This window comes from Pituophis catenifer, unplaced genomic scaffold, assembly GCF_029215685.1.
Source record: "Pituophis catenifer annectens isolate HBS135680 unplaced genomic scaffold, rPitCat1.0.hap2 SCAF_2, whole genome shotgun sequence".
In the NCBI taxonomy this organism is placed as follows: Eukaryota; Metazoa; Chordata; class Lepidosauria; order Squamata; family Colubridae; genus Pituophis; species Pituophis catenifer.
In genome coordinates this window covers 129,520,244-129,541,491 of record NW_027256882.1, presented here as the reverse complement: position 1 = coordinate 129,541,491, position 21,248 = coordinate 129,520,244, and the positions used below count along the sequence as shown (strand labels likewise).

The following is a 21,248-nucleotide window of genomic DNA, read 5'->3' as shown; positions in this document are numbered from 1 at the left end:
TTGTAGAAAAAAATGCTTTTAAAAGTAAAAAAAAAAAGCCTCTGATGATTGCTTGGCTCAGCTGGGCATGGGGGGGGGGGGGCGCACAGGGATTTTTGCTACCAGTTCGCCGAACCATCCGCTGCCATCGCTACCGGATCGGGTGATCCGGTCCAAACCAGGAGCATTTCACCCCTGGGATAAACACACCCACTGACGATTATTCCTGGAGTCATATTTGAATGGTTCAGCTCAAGTCGGCAAAAAAACGTCTACAGCGTTGCATATGACAATTCTGAACATCTTTTCTAAACTTTTCCTGTGGAGGGCAAGGATACCTAGAAATAGACTGGGACATTACTGTAACAGCTAAGGCTCTGTTTGGTAGCTTTATCATCTGGCTATCTTTTGAATTTAGCTGAGTTGGGTCTATGAACCCATCTGATTTGTAACCTTGGATTAGCTTTGGTCTGTTAACCAACTGTGGAATCATGGGATATGGAATTCAAATTCAGGCTTGGCAACTTATCGTTCAAGAGCAGTTTGATTTTGAATAAAGGTATCTTTAAACTGGAACTGAATACCACGTAAAGTGAATAAACAACAGTTGGATGATTTATATCTGTGCAGTGAGGAGAATCTTCTAATCTTCCTGAGAGTCAAGATACTTTATTCAAATATATGCTCTGTATCCATGTGTAAAATATAAAGCACTTCCAGCTTTCTCTTCAGTTAAAACATAATTTTTTTAACTGTCCTCCTTTAATGACTTACTTTCTTCTTCTTTTTTTCTGGACAGCCACTTGTCTGGAATGGTCTAGGGTCTTTTACTTGCGCAGGGGGTTGGATTAGAAGACCTCCAAAGTCCCTTCCAACTCTGTTATTCTGTTATCATACCGTGCCTGTGCATCCTGAACTAATGTATGTAGAAGTGTTGGGAGAAAAAAGGATTTACATATATACCCTTTGAGCCCAATCTCCCCATCACCCCAAAAAGCCTCATCTGATTATTTCCATTTGAAACATTTATTTTTGGAAATACATATTAAACACTATTATTATACAAAACAGGACTAAATTTATCATAATGCATACTGTTCTCAAAAAGGCCATTTTTAATTATTTGGGTGAACTTTTTTGGTTTTACTCAGTAAACACTCCTCCAAACATACAATATAAAAGGAGAAAGCTGTTTTAGTCCTGCTTTTGCTGGCTGAAAAATACTGGCAAACATGGTATAATGATACAACTACTTTTAATTTTTGTTTTACTGAAATGCATGAAAAGGGGTGTGGAGACTTTCTCCGTTTCTTAGTTATCCGTTTCATAAACACTTGAAATATAGATATTTATATATATTTTTAGATAATGCACAATTTTTATTTTGCTAAAATATAGCAAGTCAGCAAGTAAAAAAAATATTTTTTTTCCTCAGCTTAACACAGCTCAGTAAAGTTTTTCCATTTTTCTTCTCTTTTGGCTTGGGAGGGACAACTTAAACTTAAAAAGGGTAGTTTAGATTGACTTGCAATACCAAATGCGTAACAGCCTCAGAGCAAAGAGTACTTGAAGACATATTCACCACGGGCAGAAATGACAGACAGACAAGAATCACATCTCCTGACAGTTTGGATTCAGGGGGGAAAAACTGCTCTGGGCAGGAAGGACGCAGTAATAGCTCACAAGAGGTCTGGGTGGAAGACGACTTTATACGCTCAGAAGACCTGCATGAAGATGTGTTCATCTACTGGCATCCTACAGCTGGTATTTGATGTCTTATCCTGAGGCATTTCTGCCTGTTAAGAATGGCCACATGGGTGCCCAAATAAGCAAGAGGAAATCAGAGCACTTAATGTTGAAGGAAGTCAAGAATCAATACATAGGCTGTTCTTTTCAGTGTGTTCCACAAGAGGGCAGTATTGCTTCCTGGTTTCAAAAAGGAGCAATTGGGAGTCTTAACATCATGTGGTCCTTCAGAACTGTCTCTTTTGAGTCTCTGTTCAAACACTATAATGCTATAACCTATGGACTTCTTGATTAATCATAAATACTGGCTAAAGCCTGGATCAGATTAGCATTCAGTTCTCACCCCACATTCATTGTTATGGAGAAATTGCCTCTGTCAGCTTCCTCAAAGGAAAACATTTCCCCCATTAGGAATATAGATATCCCTCTCTACTGCATAAGGACTGGTTGGAGAATATGTGAATGACTTCTATATTAAATGAACTTCCTCACTAACTTTCAGCATACAGCATGAGAGAGATTTTTACGCAACCTTTTGCCCACGTTTGCAGAGTCATGAGCGATGGGTTGGATATCCAACTTAATCCTTAAAGTTTGGAGTCATGGGGCCCGAAACCCAATAAATCCGGATGGTGCCAAGCCAAGAAAAAAAAAAAAATGCAGAGTGTGGCTTTTCAGACTGAGATGAACTTCCCGGATGATATGATTTCGGATGCATACCTGGGATGCTTTAAGCGTAAGTAAAAAGATTACACTCAAAAACTGAACCCTGAGATAGTTTAGCCTATCCGGATCTCAAGAATGTCTTCGGTATTTTGAAGAGAGGAAAAAAAGGAGTTAAGCTCAACAACATTAATTATTGGGGTCTTCAAAGCATATGGACTTCCACCATAGGAAAGCCTACACCAAAACTGCTTGAACGGAAGTCTAAATCTAATGTATGATGAACCCCTTCACTTCTGGAAAGTCAAAAGTTTTGGGGTTTCAGGCCTGATGAAGGCAGAGATGGGATGAGGGGGATGAAAAAGGAGCCTTTTTAAAGTCAGGGTGATCTATGTTTCCAAAAGGTGGCTTACTCTTAAAATAGAGTCACCATATTATACCATAGTAGATCATCTCTTTCTATTGAGTCTACTAGCTCTCTCTACTATTGTTGTCATTTGAAGGGAAAGGGGGAAGAAATCAGGCATGCTGGAGTAAGAAATGTATAGTGCTATGTAGAATTGTGCCATGCAACCATCATACATTTTTCTATCCACTCTACCATGTCTTTGAAAATGTACCTAGTCATAACAAATTTCATCTGAAATGGATGGAGTTAAGATACATAAACCAGAAAAAAAAAAAAACAACCCAAAACAAAACCACCCTCTCACACTGGAAATAAAACAGAAACAACTCCCTGTTCTTTCCAAGGTTTAGAAAACAATAAACTTTGGCACGAGATAAACCAAGTGGCTTGCAAAAGATTTGTATGGATCCGAGGCACTGAAGCAGAAAAAGAATAGATTTTTCTTTAATTATCTTCTAGTGAAGAAGATGATCCTGTAGCGCATTCATCCAGTCTGTTTGCTAAAGAAAGCTGCCCTGCCCAGATCTGATTTTGCCCCTTTCAACATTGTTCTGATATACCATTGCTTAATTGGGAACAGAAGCTGCATGGAGAGAGTAAGAAATGCATAGCACCTTCTTTTCTTATTAACATAGCTATGCTTCATATTTACTAGATTGGCACAATACTAGCAATCATTTCAAATAATTGGGCCAATGATACTTGGCTTAAACGATAGCATAGGAATCTATGAAAAAGATCTCTTGATTCCCGATTAACAGAAAAAGAAAATTTCAATCATTGCTCATCTCAGTTTCAGGAAACTCAAATTACTGTAATTGTTTGAGACTCTCTTCCTTAGCTCCAAGGAAGGAACATGGACCAGTCCTGGTCAACAACCTATGCTAAAGTGGTCACCATTCTATCAAAACTCAAGAAAAGCCCCACCTGTTGAGTTCATCCTGAAGCTGCTGTCCCTATAACAATTCATTACTATATCTTAAAAGGAGAGATGTTTCACATCACAGAGACTGGGAAAGAGCAAGATACGATGTTTGTTATGGAAAGCACTGTTATTTGGTCAATTAACATCAGCAGCCTGGATACCACTGGCAAAGAGGAGGAAAAGGACAATGGCACCAGCAAAGGATTTATAGAATCGTGTTTTAAAGAAAGTAGGGTGGAACAGGGAAGGGGGAGGGGCAACTACAGAGCATTACATTTCATTGGCCACCAGTTCTTCCTTGTCAACCACACCATTGGAGAGTGCGTTCTGGCTTTCATTTAAACGCTTAACTCTGTAGGCTTCAAAATGGATGCTGCTAGTAATGTCTTTGATGTTCTGCATGTGTGTCCTAGGAAAAAGAGAAATAATATTTTTAAAATAAAGGCAAACAAGAGAGAGATCTTCAGGTCCAAAGTTGGAGGTAAAACCAATATTATACTGGAATGTAAAAGAAGATCTATAGTACAATAGTTTTTTTTAAAAAAACCATATGTTTTACCATACCCACATCTTGCCATTTTCAGGAGATATGAAAATTAGATGTGTTAAATTTTTGTGTATCTTAAAGTTGGCAAGATTGCAATAAATTGACAAATGGTGTCTGATACTTTTGCAAATTTTGACTTGTTCACACACCATATTTTAAGTCATGATTTAAGCAAGGTTTATTGAATAAACCACTGGATAGCTGGCTATAAGCCATGGATGGCCAATGCATACAGAAAGAGGCAGACCACGAATGCAAAACCAAATCCCACTACAGTATCTTGAGTTACATGTACCATATCTCCAACTTTGATAGGAAGAAAACCAGACTGGAGGATCTCTGATGTATCTATGGAATGGTGCAATCTTCCCCACAGTCCCAGTCTGAAAAGTAAATTGCCTTGACGCATCCAAACTGCCTTTTAGGAAATTGGCACCCACCTGATCAGGAGATCTCTCAAGTAAGCAAACTCGCAGTGTGTTGTGTTCTCGACTGTCAATGCAGAAGAAGGAACAAACAATTAGCACAAACTCTTTTACCTGCTAAATTCCAGAGCAAAGACAGGGTTCAAAATGCCATTCAGTTCATAAAGTATCTGCAGCACTAACCATAGTGCAGTTCCCTAATTCTAATAGATTAGAAGAGCTGGAAGGATTTCTTTCACAGTGCTCCAATTATATTGTCTTATGATAGACTGTACCTCTCGCTATTCCACTGGATGACATGTTTCCAAAATCACAAAGTTTGGCCTCCCAACACTAATTTCATGAGATACAAGAACTGGCCACAGGGTGGAAGCAGAAGGCTTAAAATAACTTTCCTTCCCCCCCCCCCCCCTTTCAATTAAAAAGTGCTTTATTTCAGTGCCAGGTTGCTTGTCCATTCCAGTCCTCTGACGTAGGAAATCTTCTTTTTCCCCCCAGTTCAACTTTTAACACTTGGGACTCCTTCACAGGATTTTAAAAATAAACATCCAAACCTTGTAGTAGAAGCAATATATGCTGACATAGAAATGCCAAAAGTATTTACAGCAATTGTTGGAAAAGCTTCTGCCATTCCTGATCAGCTAAACAGGCTTAGATATGTTTAGCAAACATGCTTCTGCAATCCTGTCCTTTCAAAACTGTTTCAAGGAAGATGGAAGATTATTATGATCTCAAAGATTCAAGGAGAATTAAAACACAGATATTCCTCGAGTTACAACTGTAACGGAGCCTGTCCATCAGGATCGTAACTTGCGATGCTCATATAATGTGTCACTCATGTTACTGACCTGATTTTTATATTTTTTGCACTGGTTGTTAAGCAAATCAATGGTTTATTACGGACATAGTTTTGCTGAAAAAATGGAATTAATGCTGATTGACAATCGTAAAATGCAATCACATGACCACAGGATGTAGCAGGTGTACTTGGACTGCAGTCACGTGACTGTGTGGGATCCAGATAGGTCCAGTGGAACTTTGAATGGTTGCTAAGTAATTGTTGATTACCTATACATCTTTCTACTCTACATAAAGCCATAATAGAATCGCAATCCAGTTAAAGAAAGTAATAAAATACATAGTACAAAAATAATATAGACTCTCTTTGTCTCCTTTGCTTGACTAGACACAAGAACAGTTTTTCTCCGAACGCCATCACTCTGCTAAATAAATAATTCCCTCAACACTGTCAAACTATTTACTAAGTCTGCACCACTATTAATCTTCTCATCTTCTCATCGTTCCAATCACCCATCTCCTCCCACTTATGACTGTATGACTGTAACCTTGTTGCTGGTATCCTTATGATTTATATTGATATTGTTTCCTGATTGCTTATTTGTAACCTATGACTATCATTAAGGGTTGTACCTTATGATTCTTGATGAACGTATCTTTTCTTTTATGTACACTGAGAGCATATGCACCAAGACAAATTCCTTGTGTGTCCAATCACACTTGGCCAATAAAAATTCTATTCTATGCTATGCTATGCTATGCTATGCTATTCTATGCTATGCTATGCTATGCTATGCTATGCTATGCTATGCTATTCTACTCTACTCGCTGCTACAGAAAATGGGATAATTGTAGTAAGTTTTACTGTCAATAATTAGAGAGGTAAGGGATGCTACCCTGAAACATCTTCTTCAACTCATTTGGTTCCACAGCTGCCAGTTTTAATATATTAAAATCTCTACAGAGCATGGATTAAATCCTACTTATGCATGGTTAATAGTCTGCATGGCACTTCCCGGTATAGAAGGAGGGGTCTCTGCCATGAAAAATTAGCAATTTAAAATTCAGCAGGAGGGAAAAAGAGGAAGGGAAGGGAAGAGGGGTGAGGGAAGAATGAATATGGGGTTATTGAATCTGTTGCATGTGCTTAAGATCATATGGCAAGTCTTCACATAAAATATAATGAGGGAGAGAGAAGAAAGAAGAGATAAATGTTTGGAAGAAAGGGCATCACCCAAATGCCCTGGGAAACCACTGCAACCACTGTTCTTTTAATAATTATGCTTGCTCTTTAAAACAGTATTTATGGAGTCTTTCACAGAATAATTGTGTTCTCCCCTGAATGCAAAAAATTATATTATAACTTGGTTTTAAATTGCTAAGATCTAGCCAACAGAATGGATATAACTGTTTACATAAACCCAGAATGACTGCCACTTGCAGCTAACGTATGTTGATCCAAGCTACAACCCACAACTATCTTTCGTCTAATCTCCAAAGACTGCTGCTACTGCGAGTGATCCATCAGAAGAAAACCTCTTGTGCTTTCAGAAAGTCTCAGGATGCTGTTTCATTTCAACACCGACACGAAGTCATTTTATCTTCAATAGTTTTGGGCCAGGCTGGGATTCTGAAAATCTCCCCTTTGCGTCTTGTATTTCTTCAGCTTCTAAAAGCTGAGAATTTGGGTGAAGATATAGAATTAAACGTGAGGTAGTGGAGCTTTCTGATGAAGCAACAAATCAAAGTTGTTTTCTCCTACTCTGACAATTCTTAAATCCCTTTTCAAGCGATCACCGAGCAACCCAACCCACAAAACATGACTCTTATTCTGCCCAGCAGAGGGCAGCAGAGCATACAGTCTTGTAAAAATGGATGCACACATTGCCATCTTTGCACATTCAAGATGTTACTTTAGCAAATCACAATAATGGCAAGAAAACAACAAACAGGAATTCTTACCTTCGATTGTGCCCCATTTTGTTTTCCTTCCCAGAATTCGTCTTCCATTGATCTGGTATTCTTGGTCACTGCCCACCACGGCAAATGGAATCATTTCCTACAGTGAAATGTTAGGGTCAGAATGGAGGGTGAAAAAATCTGGCAACTTTTTATTGCATTAAACAATGCACATATTAAACAGCTAAAGCAAATATCTTTATGTTCTCCCTCTCTCACTTTATTTTTGGGGCTTCAGTCTTTCTACAAGAGTTGTCCTATAGCTGGGGATTAACAAAAGTCCAGAGTCAAATTAAATATAAGGCGGTTTTATTTCTAAAAACTAAGCTTTTCTTGTGAAGCAATGATGAGGAATGGTAAATTCAGAGAAAAACCTCTTATTTTCCTCGGATTAACAATATGGTAGCAGGACTGCTAATCAGAACCAGGCATTGTGGCTAAATTAATGACGGTCTTTTTTCACTTGCAGTAGCTCACCATCTAATTTAAAGTTACGTGTTGTTTTTAATTTGATATTTATTTGTATAGTTTATTCCCAATTATATATTGGGAAGTTGTACAACACTCCAAGTCAGCTGATTGGGGTAATCCTAAAGTCATGTAAATAAATAAACCAATAAAATATGTCTGAAAGAAAACTTAGATGGTCCCCCAATGTAGAGGGCAGAGGAAATGGCCATGAAGGACAGGAGGAAGAACCTCTTACTAAGTCAGGTCAAGAATGTTATGTGAGTAAACATCTTAGAAAAAAACCCTTCCTAGTTCACCCAAAATAAAAGAAAGGAGGAGGGAGGGAGAGGGGAAACACATTATAGCTTTACAATACAAGTAGTACTCATCTACATGACATTGATTTGCTAGTCTGATCTGCCCTGGAGGGCTAACATCCTCTCAACCATAATTGTGAACATGTCTTCCACGATCTTCCTTGATGCTCACTTTAGTGTGTTTCAATGTACCCCTAATTGAAAGATCCCTTAAATCAATATCAGTTTTATATCAATCATAAGGAAATAGACCAACTTGCATATTTTTAAGAGTGATTCAGAAATCTAATAGGCAGAAATAATTAAATATCATTGAGATGAATTCTTGGAGCCTGAAAGTCTGCTGTAAATCTCTGACCACGAACAAAATGTGTATTAAAAGAGATCTCCACACTTACTCTAAATTTTTCATTTATTAATCGGTCTTCAGAATCCTCATCAAACTGTTTCTGGGGATATACATCTATGCCATTAGCAAGAAGATCTGCTGTAATCTAAGAGGAAGAAAAAACATCGAACATAATAAGACTGTGATTCAGACAGCTATACCAGTAAAAGATTTTTAGTGACTGAGCTATATAAAAAAGAATGGCATTGGCCTTCATATCTGGTCACATTCTTATCACCCACAGTGAACCTGCAAAGTATAGACTAAGGCAATTTTGCTGAAGTTAAGAAGGTGTGAAATTGAAACAATGTTTAAATAGCCTGGGATATTGAATACACTGCCATCCAAAAAAAGAGATACAAACTGAAGTAAAGACACCAACCAGTCAAGCATGATCATTTGTGAATACAGTTAACTAGATAAACACTGGAAAGAAACACACAATATTCAAAGAGCTCTCAGTACGCCTCTTGGATTTAGGTTGTTTAGAAAAGTCCTTGTGCACTGACATGATAGTACACTATGGTATTTAAGCCATCCACTCAAAAACATCAGTGTTGGGAAACTGGTCCCAAGACTCAACTTTCTCCTTTCAATTACAGACAAACTGTAATTCATTTGTAGGCTGGCCCTAACTTCCTTTAGGCTGTCAAGTCAATGGGTAAAATATTGAAGACTAGCCAAGTTATTTTTGGCATCTGTGGTAGAACCAGTGGCCATCTTTTTTTCCATGTTCATAAGGATAATGCAACGATTAAACAAATCAGAAGCCCTTTAACAGCACTGAACAATATAACCATTAATGACAGGGTCAGAACAAAGCAAATAAAGACAGTCAGGATGATTAACTCCACAGGATGAGAGCAGAGATATATCTCTTCAAACAGGGCCGGGCATGTGGGTGGTACAATTATGAAATGAGAATTGCTACTGACCAGTGGTGAAATCTGAACCGGTTTGTTACCAGAAAAATCAGGAAGGGCCTTGTCCTGTCCCATCCCATCCTGCTTACCCTTTGCTTGAAGGCATCCCTCTCCTCCAGGGTTAATGTGTCTGCTTTGGCGATGACAGGCACAATGTTAACTACTTTGCTCAAGCGTCTCATGAATTCAATGTCAAGCGGCCGGAGGCTGAAAACAAGATAGAGAAGAGATTTCTCAAATGAGACCAGGAAAGTGGGAACCTTCTGGCTTCAGAAATGCCAGAAAGAAATGGCTCCCTCCCCTGATAGGACCCTTCAAAAGTGTGTGTGTATGTGTGTGTGTGTGTGTGTGTGTAAAAAGTCAACGAGCAGATTTGAATGTGAACACAGCCATTCCTGTTTCTGATCCATCCACTCAATATACAGTCAGACCAAGGTCTCACAAAGTCATGGAGATGCCTAAGAAAAAGCCACGTGAGAGCAGTAGTTCATGTTCATCAAGAATTGACACCCAGAGGCAGGCTGCCTAGAACACTGAAATAATATCATCCTGATTAAAAAATTATCCTGGCAGCAATTGTTTGGTAAATTGTTTGGTAAATGTCTTCAATCCCATTTTAAAGTTGTCCACATCAGAAGCCAGAGCAATATACTGCTAACTCTCTCAGCCTAACTCATTGCAGCAATTTAACAAGTGAAATCAAACGACAAGTCCTTGGATGCTGCCCTCAACTCTTTAGAGTTAAAAAAAAAAAAAAGCAAGCAAATACAATTTTAGCTTCCTACGTCCCCTTGTAACTCAGGACATATCTGCATTCTGTGAATATGTCTATGCATGCATGCTTGTACAAATACAAAAATGTATACAAAGCTTACATTGTATACCAGCAAAAATAGAATGCAGACAGTTCTTCTTTGGTCTGTGTTGTGATTTATAGTGTGGTTCCCTGCTCAAAAATCAGATACAGAAATGCACACAATTGCATGCAGAAGGAATTCTTAAAAATGTTTTTAATATTGGCAAATGTATATGGAATCGGATATAAGAGCTGTGGTGGCGCAGTGGTTAGAATGCAGTACTGCAGGCTACTTCTGCCGACTGCCTGCAATTTGGCAGTTCGAATCTCACCAGGCTAAAGGTTGACTCAGCCTTCCATCCTTCCAAGGTGGGTAAAATGAGGACCCAGATTGTTGGGGGACAATATGCTGACTCTGTAAACTGCTTAGAGAGGGCTGTAAAAGCACTGTGAAGCAGTATATAAGTCTAAATGCTATCGCCATTAGGATACATTTTATACAAGAGAAAGCAGGGGAGCCAGTGTGGTTGGAAAAACAGGCATATTGTGACAATATACTCCAGAGAAGCAGCTGGCAGGGTTAAGCACCTTGGTCTAGTGATTAAGGTGCCAGGCTTGAAACCTGGAGACTGTGAGTTCTAGACGTAGAGCCAGCTGGGTATTTTGGGCCAATCATTTTCACCTCAACCCACCCATAGGGTTGTTGTGGTGGGGAAAAGAGGAGGAGTATGTTTACTATCTGGAGTAATTTATAAAAATAATAGGAGGGATTAAAAAAATCTAAATAATTAAATGTTCTGACTTCAGTCCACCATATCGCAGACGGAGAAAGACGGAGCCAGTTTCTTGTGGAAATCACTTACCTCTTGCAAAGAATGCTTTTAAAAGCTTTGAGAGGCTTAAAGTTCCAAGTTAGCTGTATTTGGCTTTAATTAACTGAACAGCAGCTATTCTGCCAAGTAATTTCCAGGTATTTCATATTATAACAATTGCTTTCTCCCCTGAGAACCATGTTCTGGAAGGTGGGTTGTAAATCTCCCCAGTAAAATAAATAACTAAAATGTTAGTGAAACTCCTATTTGCATTCTGCTACCTATGACAGAGCTTCCAGCCCAACTGCTGTGATCTATGTGGGTATGCTGATTGATTCCAGCATTAATCACCGTGATATCTAGAAAATATATATTAAGACGCACTCTCTTGTGACACAAAATGCTCTTGGTTAAGCTGATCATTGGCTCTTTAAGAACATGCTGGAGTCCTGCTTAACAATTGCAGCCTTCATTTCCTTTCCATGTTAACGTGTTACATTCACAAATGAAAGTAAATATACGTGTCCCAGGATAATGTTGCAGGATCCAATCTGGGTTGGTCACCGAGACCAGAGATTTTGTCTTCTGAGCTTTTGGAATTGTGCTGGAGCCCATCTTCAGGGAACTTCTCTCTAGCAGAGTGTAACACACTCTATGTAAACACATAGAGAGAGAAGTTCCCTAAAAATGGGCTCCAGCACGAATGGTTTGTCGTGAATGCGACTGCTTGAGGGCTCCTGGATTGGAGCTGAAAGGCAAAAGGGATGCAGTTTGCTCCCTCCCACATGCTGGGGTAGACCAGGTGTCTCGATAGAAAAACACACACACATATATATATCTCAGGGGTGGGTTTCACTTACTTTGCTATTGATTTCCTTGCTCGCGCTTGCTTTACTCATGCACCACGTCTATGCATGCGCAGAAGCTTCTGCGCATGCACAGACCGTATTTGATGATGTCCGGGCAGGTGGTCACAGCCTCCCGCCACCGCCGCTACCGGTTCGCCCGAACTGGGGCAAACCGGTAGCAGCTCACCACTGATATATACATATATACAGACACACACACAACCCAAGTTGCCTTCCTACTGGAGAAATCAGCACAGTGACAGAAACCATGTTACTTCTCATTTTTGTCATAGTTATCTGCATCCATATGCAAATGTGAAACACAGACATCCAAGAAAAATCACGAAGCTGAAATAGTTGCAAAAGATTCTCCCGAAGCATGAAATTCTACAAAGTAAACAATGATAGTGTTTCATCTCTTGCCAATAAGCAGCTTTCTAGGCCTTGCTGGGTCAAAAGGGAAGCCTGGGTGGGGGATGCCAGGATGCTAACTAACGGCAGTGGCCAGTGAAATAAGATTTTCTCAGTATACTCAATTTAGATTACACGCATGGGCATTTAGCTCTTCGTTTTAATTATACAGATCACTTGCTTGTTCCTGACCTAGAACAGGAATTGGGATGGGTTGCTGGAAGAAAAATAACTTGTATTCATTCCAATAGAAACCCAGAAACAGAAGTGCTAAGGGTAACATCAAGCAATGCTTGATGGGAAAAGTTTAATCCCGAGGAAGCAGATAGAATCCTTTGCAAGATGAGCTCTGTCTCATGTAGGTTTGATCCCTACATTGCCAGGGAGATGATAGGAAACTGGGTTTTGGTGGTTATAAAACTTTACTGTGGGAGGGTAGAGATGTCAGTATACTTGGAGAAGGCTTTGGTGGAATCAATCCTTAAAGAACTGAGTCTACAGTACCCACCCAATATCTAACTTCCCTTTTGGGGTAAAGGTTATTCATAAGGTGGTGGACCTTCAACTGCAAAGGACTCTGAAAGAAATGGATGATCAGAACTTTTTCAATCTCCATTCAGGCATGGGCATGGGATGGAAACTGCTCTTGCTGAAAACACACAATGGATCTTAGATGGAAGATGCATGCTCCAGCCTTCAATGAAATGAACTATGGTATTGTTCCAAATTAGCAATGAGTGATATGAATTGAAAGCAACTAAAGGCTGAAGCAAAGGATTCAAAAGTTCCATTTGGAACATAGATTGATATGCAATAAATATATGACTGTTGAAAAAGAAAGTGTGTGTGTGTGTAAGAGAGAAAACTAAAGGGAACTAAATACAATCCAAATTTGAATATTACACTGCAAGCTGGTCTCCATGTCCCAAAGAAAAAAATATGTATATTAACCATAGTAGAGTAAACCCAAATGCTGTAGATAAAGTCAATATTTTTGGGTGACTTAATTAGAACCGAAAGAAATCTAGAGTATGTCTAGAGCTTATTGGGCACATTGGGCTTTTGTTCATAAACCTTAAGTTCTATCTCCTAATTGATGGAATACAAAGAATGATATGCTGGCTTACAAAATAGTTTCTATGGTAGAGAACCCAGCTTGCATAAAATAGTGTGAGTTTGGCATAAAACCTGGGCTTTGGTGTGCATATAATATATTGGCCCAAATGTGCTCAGCCATCTTTACGGTTAGCAGGCAATGCTGTATATGGTAAAATCAAGGCTGGTAACCACCTCCTCTTTCGTAGTAAAAACGTCATGAGAGAGCCTCAATTGACCAAAGACACAATGGACACCAGTACAAGTCAGTATTTATGGACCCTTCTGAAGACTGTAATGATCTATGGAAAACAGGAAGTTTAAAGGACTAAATGATAAAAAAAAAAGAGTATAAGTTAGTATAATGAAATGAAAGCAAGAAAAGCTGTGAGTCAGTAAAATAAAAAGGTGGAATATGTAATGGGTTTGAATATTCTGATCTTACAGAGTAGTGTTGATGAATACAGGCAAGAAAGTGAAGATACAGGTTTAATTATGAATGAAAGGTCTAACATACAGTTCTTTCTGGGTTGGTGGCCCAGAGCGGGGGGGGGGGGAGGAGGGACAGGCGCCTTTCCGAGTGCAAGCACACGAGTGAACAGGACTGCGAGTGTGATGCTCGCAGCACCAGTAGCGTGCTCACACCGATAGTAGCACCCAACATGGTCCTCGTGGTGATGGTAGGGCACGCACGATGCTAGAGCGAGTGGAGGGGTGAGCATGCACACACATGCTCACTGGCCACCCAGTCATGCGGCCCTGTGGCCAAATGGCCATGGCCAGTAGTGGGCCATGGCCAACAGGTTGGAGTCCCTGATCTAACATATATGAACCGATGCATTTGGATGTATGTAAGTACAAAATCCTAAGTAGGTGATATCAGTATCTTACACCCCAATGAATGATGATAATAAAAGAATCAGGAGTGAATTTGAGAGGAAAATTGCACAGTATTCTGAATAAACATGATCCAGAAAAAAATGATTTTTTTGGGCTATATAATAGGGATGGATGAATGGGAATGCAATGAACAAATATAGAAAAGCTAATTGGGACATTCAGAGACTCAAGAATGATTAATAATGTTAAACCAAGTGAGTGATAACTTAAAAATAGATCTCTTTGTTCTAAATACTTTGCTTATTTATAGGTCTATTAATGAGTACACATGCAAATGAAATGAATATAAATTTAAAAACATGATGTATTTGATGGTTAATTAGAATTAATGAAGACAACACAGGAGATGAATCTGAAAAAGAACAAATTTAAGTAGTGTCAAAGGGAAAATATTGGGAGAAAAAAAAGTGCTGTGCTAGAGAAGCATCTGTACGACTTGAATGAATTTTTAAAAGGAGAAGTGAAAAAAAAATAAAATAAAAATTATTGCACTCCCAGCAGAATGAATACAAAGTGGGTAAAAGGGAAAAAAAGGATAAGCTGATTGGCACAAAGTTTGTGGAACAAAACAAATGGGAAGTATGAGCAAGGAGATTTAGTGGAACGATAAACTGAAAGTGATATAGTGCATCAGAAAAAAAAAATCCATGTGGTAGAATAAAGGAAAAAACCCCCAAGAGAATGATAAATGTGTGTGGAGATATAAAAAGAGCTGCAAAGAATATGACCAAAGTTTCCAAGGAAGAGTTAAGCTTGAAAAAGGCAGAGAAAATGCAGAGCAATTTTAATGGATTAAAAAAAAAAATCTGAAGAGGACTAAACAAAAAGTCTGAATGGTAATAAAAATTAAAGCAATGGAATCATTTAGGCTGAAGCTGAAATTTTTCAAAAATGGCAGAAAGAATATTTTAGAAATCTATATGTGGGGGCTAATGGTATCTCGAAGAAATTAATGCCATAAATATTCATAACTGTAAACAGAATGATGAAGGGTAAGTCATAGATACTGTGAGGGTACTGGAAAATGTTACAGTCACAGCTGTTGATGATGCAACTAGAGAACTTTTAGCTGATGGATGTGATGGAGTGGCTCTGTGACTTGTATAATATGCATATGTAAAAACTTCATGCATGCCCAATGACTGGAAAAACGTTATTGTTCCTTTCTACAAAGTAAAATGTAATAAGAGTAAATGCAAAAGTTATAGGAGGATTAGCTTCTTAAGCATGCCTAGGAAAGCATGTGGCAGAATTCTCACTAAATTTTGACCAGAAGTACCGTCTGGCTTTACGTTAAGACAAGGAATGTGCTGACCAAGTTGTGGCTCTTTAGCAAGTCATCAGAAATCTATGTATGTGTAGAATTATGTTTACAACACATTTAGTGGTTTAGAGAAAGTCTATGATAGACTTGAATTATGGAATATAATTATGAAATATATTGTAAAGGTAAAGTCCAGTTGTTTCTGACTCTAGGGGGCAATGCTCATCTCCGTTTCTTAGCCGAGGGAGCCAGTGACATTTCCGTGGTTATGGGGCCAGCATGACTATATGCCAAGGTGCATGGAACGTTGTTGTATATTATAAGAATATATTGTATATTGAGGTTTGGTTACTGAGTACAGGAAGCATAGTACACAAGAGAAGCACAGTACTGTAGGTGTGAGAATAAGTGAAATGTTGTGTTAATAGTTGAACTTTGAACAAGGAATAAGAAAAGTACGATTTTATGCACGTTCTAAAACACTGTTTATCTCGAAAGTCAATAACATGATGAGCAGGCATGCAAGTTAATACGGCTCATATCTTTTACCTTCTTGTAGAAACCTCCTAAGGAAGAGTCATGTTAAACTTTTAGGAGTAAGAAAAGAAATTCCTGTTCATAAAACAACATGCTTGTCTCTATAACTCAATGAACTGAACTGTTTGTTAGTGACAACAAACTCTTTGCTATAATGTGTAAGGCATCCTATTTGTCTTATATACATATACACTAATTCAAAGGCCTAGTCGTCTTAACGTTCTGCCATCCAACTCGACAAATCAATGTGCAAAGTAACATCTAAACAGAGGACCATCCCCAAAACAAATTCAATTGTGTTAGGATGTACGGCACAGAGCTGAATATACCAAATAAATAAACAAATATCAAGAGAGGAATCAAGAAAAATATAGTCTTTGGCAAGAGTATACTTCCCTCTCTAGTACACCTAGAGAGTATACTTTGGGGGAGTAGATTGTCCTCACTAGGATTTAGTGGAAACGCCTGCAAATCAACTCTTACCCATCATTTTAATGTTGAAAAATACACTCGAGGGACAGCTGAAGGAATATATAAGTGGTGAAAAGAATTTTGCTCTGACCTCAAGAAGAAAATGAGATGAATGATTCCTCAGCTCTGGGAAAGTAGGAAGGCTGAAAAAATGCTCAGAATAACCCTACCTTGACTCTGTTCTCTTGAAAAAGGGGGCTTGTGAAGTGAAAGTTATGTACATGCTTTCAAGATTCATCTAATATATCCTGCAACAATAAAGTAGCATTCCTGGAATCTTGCAGTGTGTTTCTTGGCCTGGCCAATCTCAAAGGGCTGATATTCCCTAAATTATGGCACTCAAAACTTCACCCAGTAAATTTCATTATGAATAGTCTTCAATGTATGACCACAATTGGGTTAAAACTTTTATTATCTTTTTTTCCATGCTATTAAGACAATGACAGCGGTTGTTAAGTGAAGCATGTGGTCAGTGAGTGAATCCAGCTTCCCTCAGTCAGTTACTCTACTTCTTGGGAGCTGGCTGGGAAAGTTGGAAACAGTGATCAAGTGACTCTGGGACACTGCAACCATTATAAATCCAAGGGTCCGAATTTTGATCACATGAGCATGGGAGATGCTGCAACAATGGTAAGGGTAAGAACCAGAGGTGGGTTTCAGCAGGTTCTGACCTGTTCTGGAGAACCGGCAGCAGAAAGTTTGAGTAGTTCGGAGAACCGGTAGTAAAAATTCTGCCTGGCCCCGCCCCTATCTATTCTCTGCCTCCCAAGTCCCAGCTGATTGGGAGGGAATGGAGATTTTACAGTATCCTTCCCCTGCCATGCCCACCAAGCTACGCCCACCAAGCCACACCCACAGAACTGGTAGTGAAAATATTTGAAAGCCACCACTGGTAAGAACCAGCTGTAAGAAACTTCTTTCAGTGTTGTCCTGAACTGTCAAACTGTCACAAAGCGAATGGTTGCAAGTCACTGACTATCTGTACACTGATGCAGTAGAGCACATGCAAGCAGGGTACTTCCTTGTGTACTTAAAGGGTCTGGATGGAACTCTGATGGAGGTGGGGAAGTAAAGCTTTAAAGGAAAGTAGAACAAAGAGCAGACTCAGCTTCCCCATCTCCTCCTCCCTGATGCACAAGAACAGAAAATTACACTGACTGGAAGACAGTGCCAAATCATTTCAGAGTGGAAATGGGTGTGGGCACACGTGTCATATATTATATATGCTCACAGAATGTAAAGTGCCAAAATACACCCAGAAAATTGGGTTTGGCTTATCCATGGACAGGCTTAACCACAAGTATATTCAGTAATACTTTTAAAAAAGTATTCACATATTTTGCATATGCACATGGATAAGCAGATTTTAAAAAATTTTTTTAAACCAAAATACCATGAAAAAAACCGTGCCACCACATATAAGCTGATTGTGAAAATTAAAACACAAAAAAATTCCAAGGATTGGCTTACTTCATTTTAATTTTTCATGGTGTTTTGGTTAACACGGGATCAGTTTATCTGCAGATGGGTTTATACACGAGTATATAAGGTGCTTAGTTAAACTTGAAAGTTTTCTCAAAAGCCTTACGACACTGAGTACAGTATCACAGACCAGAAAGACTCACAGTGTACCCTTAACTACCAGGAGCAATTACGGAAAAGTTTAAAAGGAAGCAGAAAAAGAGAAAGAGGGGTTTTTGGGGTGGGTGGGGGACAAAGAGAGACTGGGGATGTCCATGTTTTTTCCCTGACTCTTCCCACATCCTTTACAACCTGCCTGCAAACTGCAACTCGACCGGCCCCATAAACTTGCTAATTCTTGCCAACTCCCCTTCCCCCCCACTCAATCCATATGTCTTTCTTTGACATGGGATAGGAAAGCAAAGCCCTAGAATGAACTGTCTGGGGCAGAGGCCCAAGGAACACCTAGGCCTAACCTCCAGCAGGGATATCAAGCTACATGAAAGTCAAAAATGATGTGTCTCACAGCTTCAAAACCCTAGCCTTATATTGGAAACACATGTTTCTGGGAAAAGAGGAATACACTAGGCAGACTTTTAGGCACCGCTTACCACTCAAGCAGCAGGGTGAGAGGGAAACCGTGGGGCGCAATTAGAAAGCCTCTCCCAGGCAGTCTAATGTTTCAGCGGCTATAAGAGGGGAAGAGCTAATACGTGGAAGTATGTTGGTTCTCAAGGAAGGATAGGTCTCCTTGCCAGACAAGCTGTGAATCAGCACCTATGTCCAGCTGCAACTGAAAAGGTGGGTTTGTGTAACTTGCAAGGGGGAAAGGAAAACAAAGCTAGTAATGATGCAAGGCTTATTTGAAGGCAGGGGCTGAGCAAGCACATATTTTCATGGATGTCTGGTTCCAGGGAAAGGTGGCAATCTGTGCCACTGAGCTCGTCTACAGAAAATTGGGGGCTATAGTTCGGAAGCAGAATACATACGAGTGGCCAGTGGCAGGGATGAAATATATACAGCAGTGAACTCTGCTATCCGGGATCTGCTTCTTCCGATTAATATTTAGTTCTTCCTGGAGATACTTTTCATATTGGTCATTGATGAACTTCATAATCGGTTGCCAACTGTTGCAAGAAAGAAATATGACATATTAGAGGCAAATGTCTCTAGGCAGAGATTCCCTTAAAAAAAATCAGTTCATTCACTTTCTCAAGCTTTGAAGCACTGATTGATTGCCATCGAGTCGTTTCTGACTCCTAGCGACCACATAAATTTTCTCCTAGATTTTCTCTTAAGTACGTCGAGTTTAATAAAAGGAGAAGATGTTGGCTAATTATAAATGTTTGTTTGTATGCCTTTGTATTTTTGCTAGCACTTCACAGGAAAAAGTGCATGGGCAAGGAATCACAGAACCAACTCACAGCCTGCTTTAAGTATACTATTATGAGCAATTACAAAAATCAGCCCCCTTCATTTTGACAGAATTGCTAGGAAGGATAACATTTCCATTTTGGACTTTTCCAGGAGACACAGCAGATTATTGCTTGCTGGCAGCCACCCAGTGTTGACAAACAGAAATTCTCAAGTGCTTGCTATGAAAAGTTAGACAGGGTAGATACACGCCAGGTCCCTACCCTTAATGTTATCATTTGATGGAACCTTGAAGGTGCATCTTCATGTTGGCCAGACAGCTCTTTGGACCAGCCCCTCACCTAACATCCAAGAGGTCACTATGCTTTTAGCTTCTAGAGGGCTGTGAAGCCCTGACTCTTGCCTTGACCATTGGGATAGGAAGGGGGTTTGAGCTGGGAGGCTGATTGGTCTTACCACCTGGATGAGGAAGGGAGGTATTTCTATTTTAGCTGTGTTTTTATGGACTGACCTACCTAGAATCATATGAGATAGATGACCATATAAGTTCTCTAAATAAGTAAATACAATATATATTCAAATAAAGGTAGTTTCCCGAGCATGCAGTGTTCAGTATCAGGATCTCTTTATAGCAGAAATATACAGCCTTCAGCTCTCCCTTGTATTTCTATTTATGTTCTTTGACAGGCAGGCCCCCTTAAAGTTAAGAGAGGAATGAAATCTGAAGCTAATTTGCATTTGCTGTATTTGGAGGCATGCCACCATTGTTTTGTTGACTTTGGAAGGTTGATGTCATTTGATATTCCTTATTCCAGATGATCCCTTGCAAAATAGTAAGGAAACAGTAAGATGTATTCTCAAGAGTCCTTTCTTTCACTCATATAATTCACATCAACCATGGAGGTGACCCTTTGCTAATAGTGCACCATGGCATCACATTTTCCTACACATTATATAAGGCATTCCATTGTAGTTCTTTTCTGAGTAATTTAAATTGGTAAGCCAATCCTCATGAGAAAAGATGTATAAGTAACTGCAAATCTCCATGTCTGTAAACTACAGTTTGGTTTAGAAAATTTCCTAGCTTTTGAAGAATCAATACATTTTGGCATAATTTTTGCTCTTGGTCATCTAAAGCAGAGTAATTCCATTCCATTCTTCCGTCCTCCTAGGTGAAACATTTCTTGGGAGGTAATCAACAAGACTAAATTCAATTGAAAATAATTTTGCAATATTGGCAAATATCTATCCTAACTCTCATCAAAATAATCTCCTTATTCTTATCCTGGTTAAGCTCTTATCTTGTTGTTTCCAGCCCACAGATGGAAGAGTGTTTAGCCTGAACTGGTTTGGCACCAAGTCAGTCAGTCAGTCAGTCAGTGTCAGTCAAAACAAAACAATATCAATAACAGCAACAAAAGCAGACTAGGCCACATTGTACTAATAGCAGTGGTGGGTTCCTCCCGGTTCGGTAGAGCCGGTAGTGGTGACGATATGACGTCACCGAACCGGTTCTCCCCCCCCACCTACCCACATTATTCTTACCTTTTATTTGGTCCCACCCCCAATCTATTGCTGCCTCCTGAGTCCCAGCTGATGACTAGAGGGAAAAAACTGTTTAAACTCTTGCCGCGGGGCTTCAAAGGGCCGTCCTCAGCTGATCAGTGTTAAAAGCAAACAAATGAGTTGGGTCGTAAGTGCGAGGACTGGTCGTAAGTGCGAGGACCTTCCAGAAATGACTCTGACCAGC

At 39.4% G+C, this 21,248-nt stretch overlaps 1 protein-coding gene across 2 annotated transcripts in view; it reads right to left on the bottom strand.

The window, feature by feature from the left end:
* Positions 1-1,028: 1,028 nt before the first annotated feature.
* Positions 1,029-21,248, bottom strand: part of SEPTIN9 (septin 9) — a 186,904-nt gene continuing 166,684 nt past the window's right edge. For both annotated transcript variants that reach the window (XM_070937510.1, XM_070937512.1), the window contains exons 6-11: positions 19,114-19,251; positions 9,619-9,736; positions 8,617-8,712; positions 7,455-7,551; positions 4,710-4,761; positions 1,029-4,131 (exon numbers count right to left, since the gene is read on the bottom strand). In XM_070937510.1, coding sequence (XP_070793611.1) covers positions 3,993-4,131; positions 4,710-4,761; positions 7,455-7,551; positions 8,617-8,712; positions 9,619-9,736; positions 19,114-19,251 — 640 coding nt within the window. In that variant the 3' untranslated portion in view covers positions 1,029-3,992. The remainder of the gene's footprint in view (positions 4,132-4,709; positions 4,762-7,454; positions 7,552-8,616; positions 8,713-9,618; positions 9,737-19,113; positions 19,252-21,248) is intronic.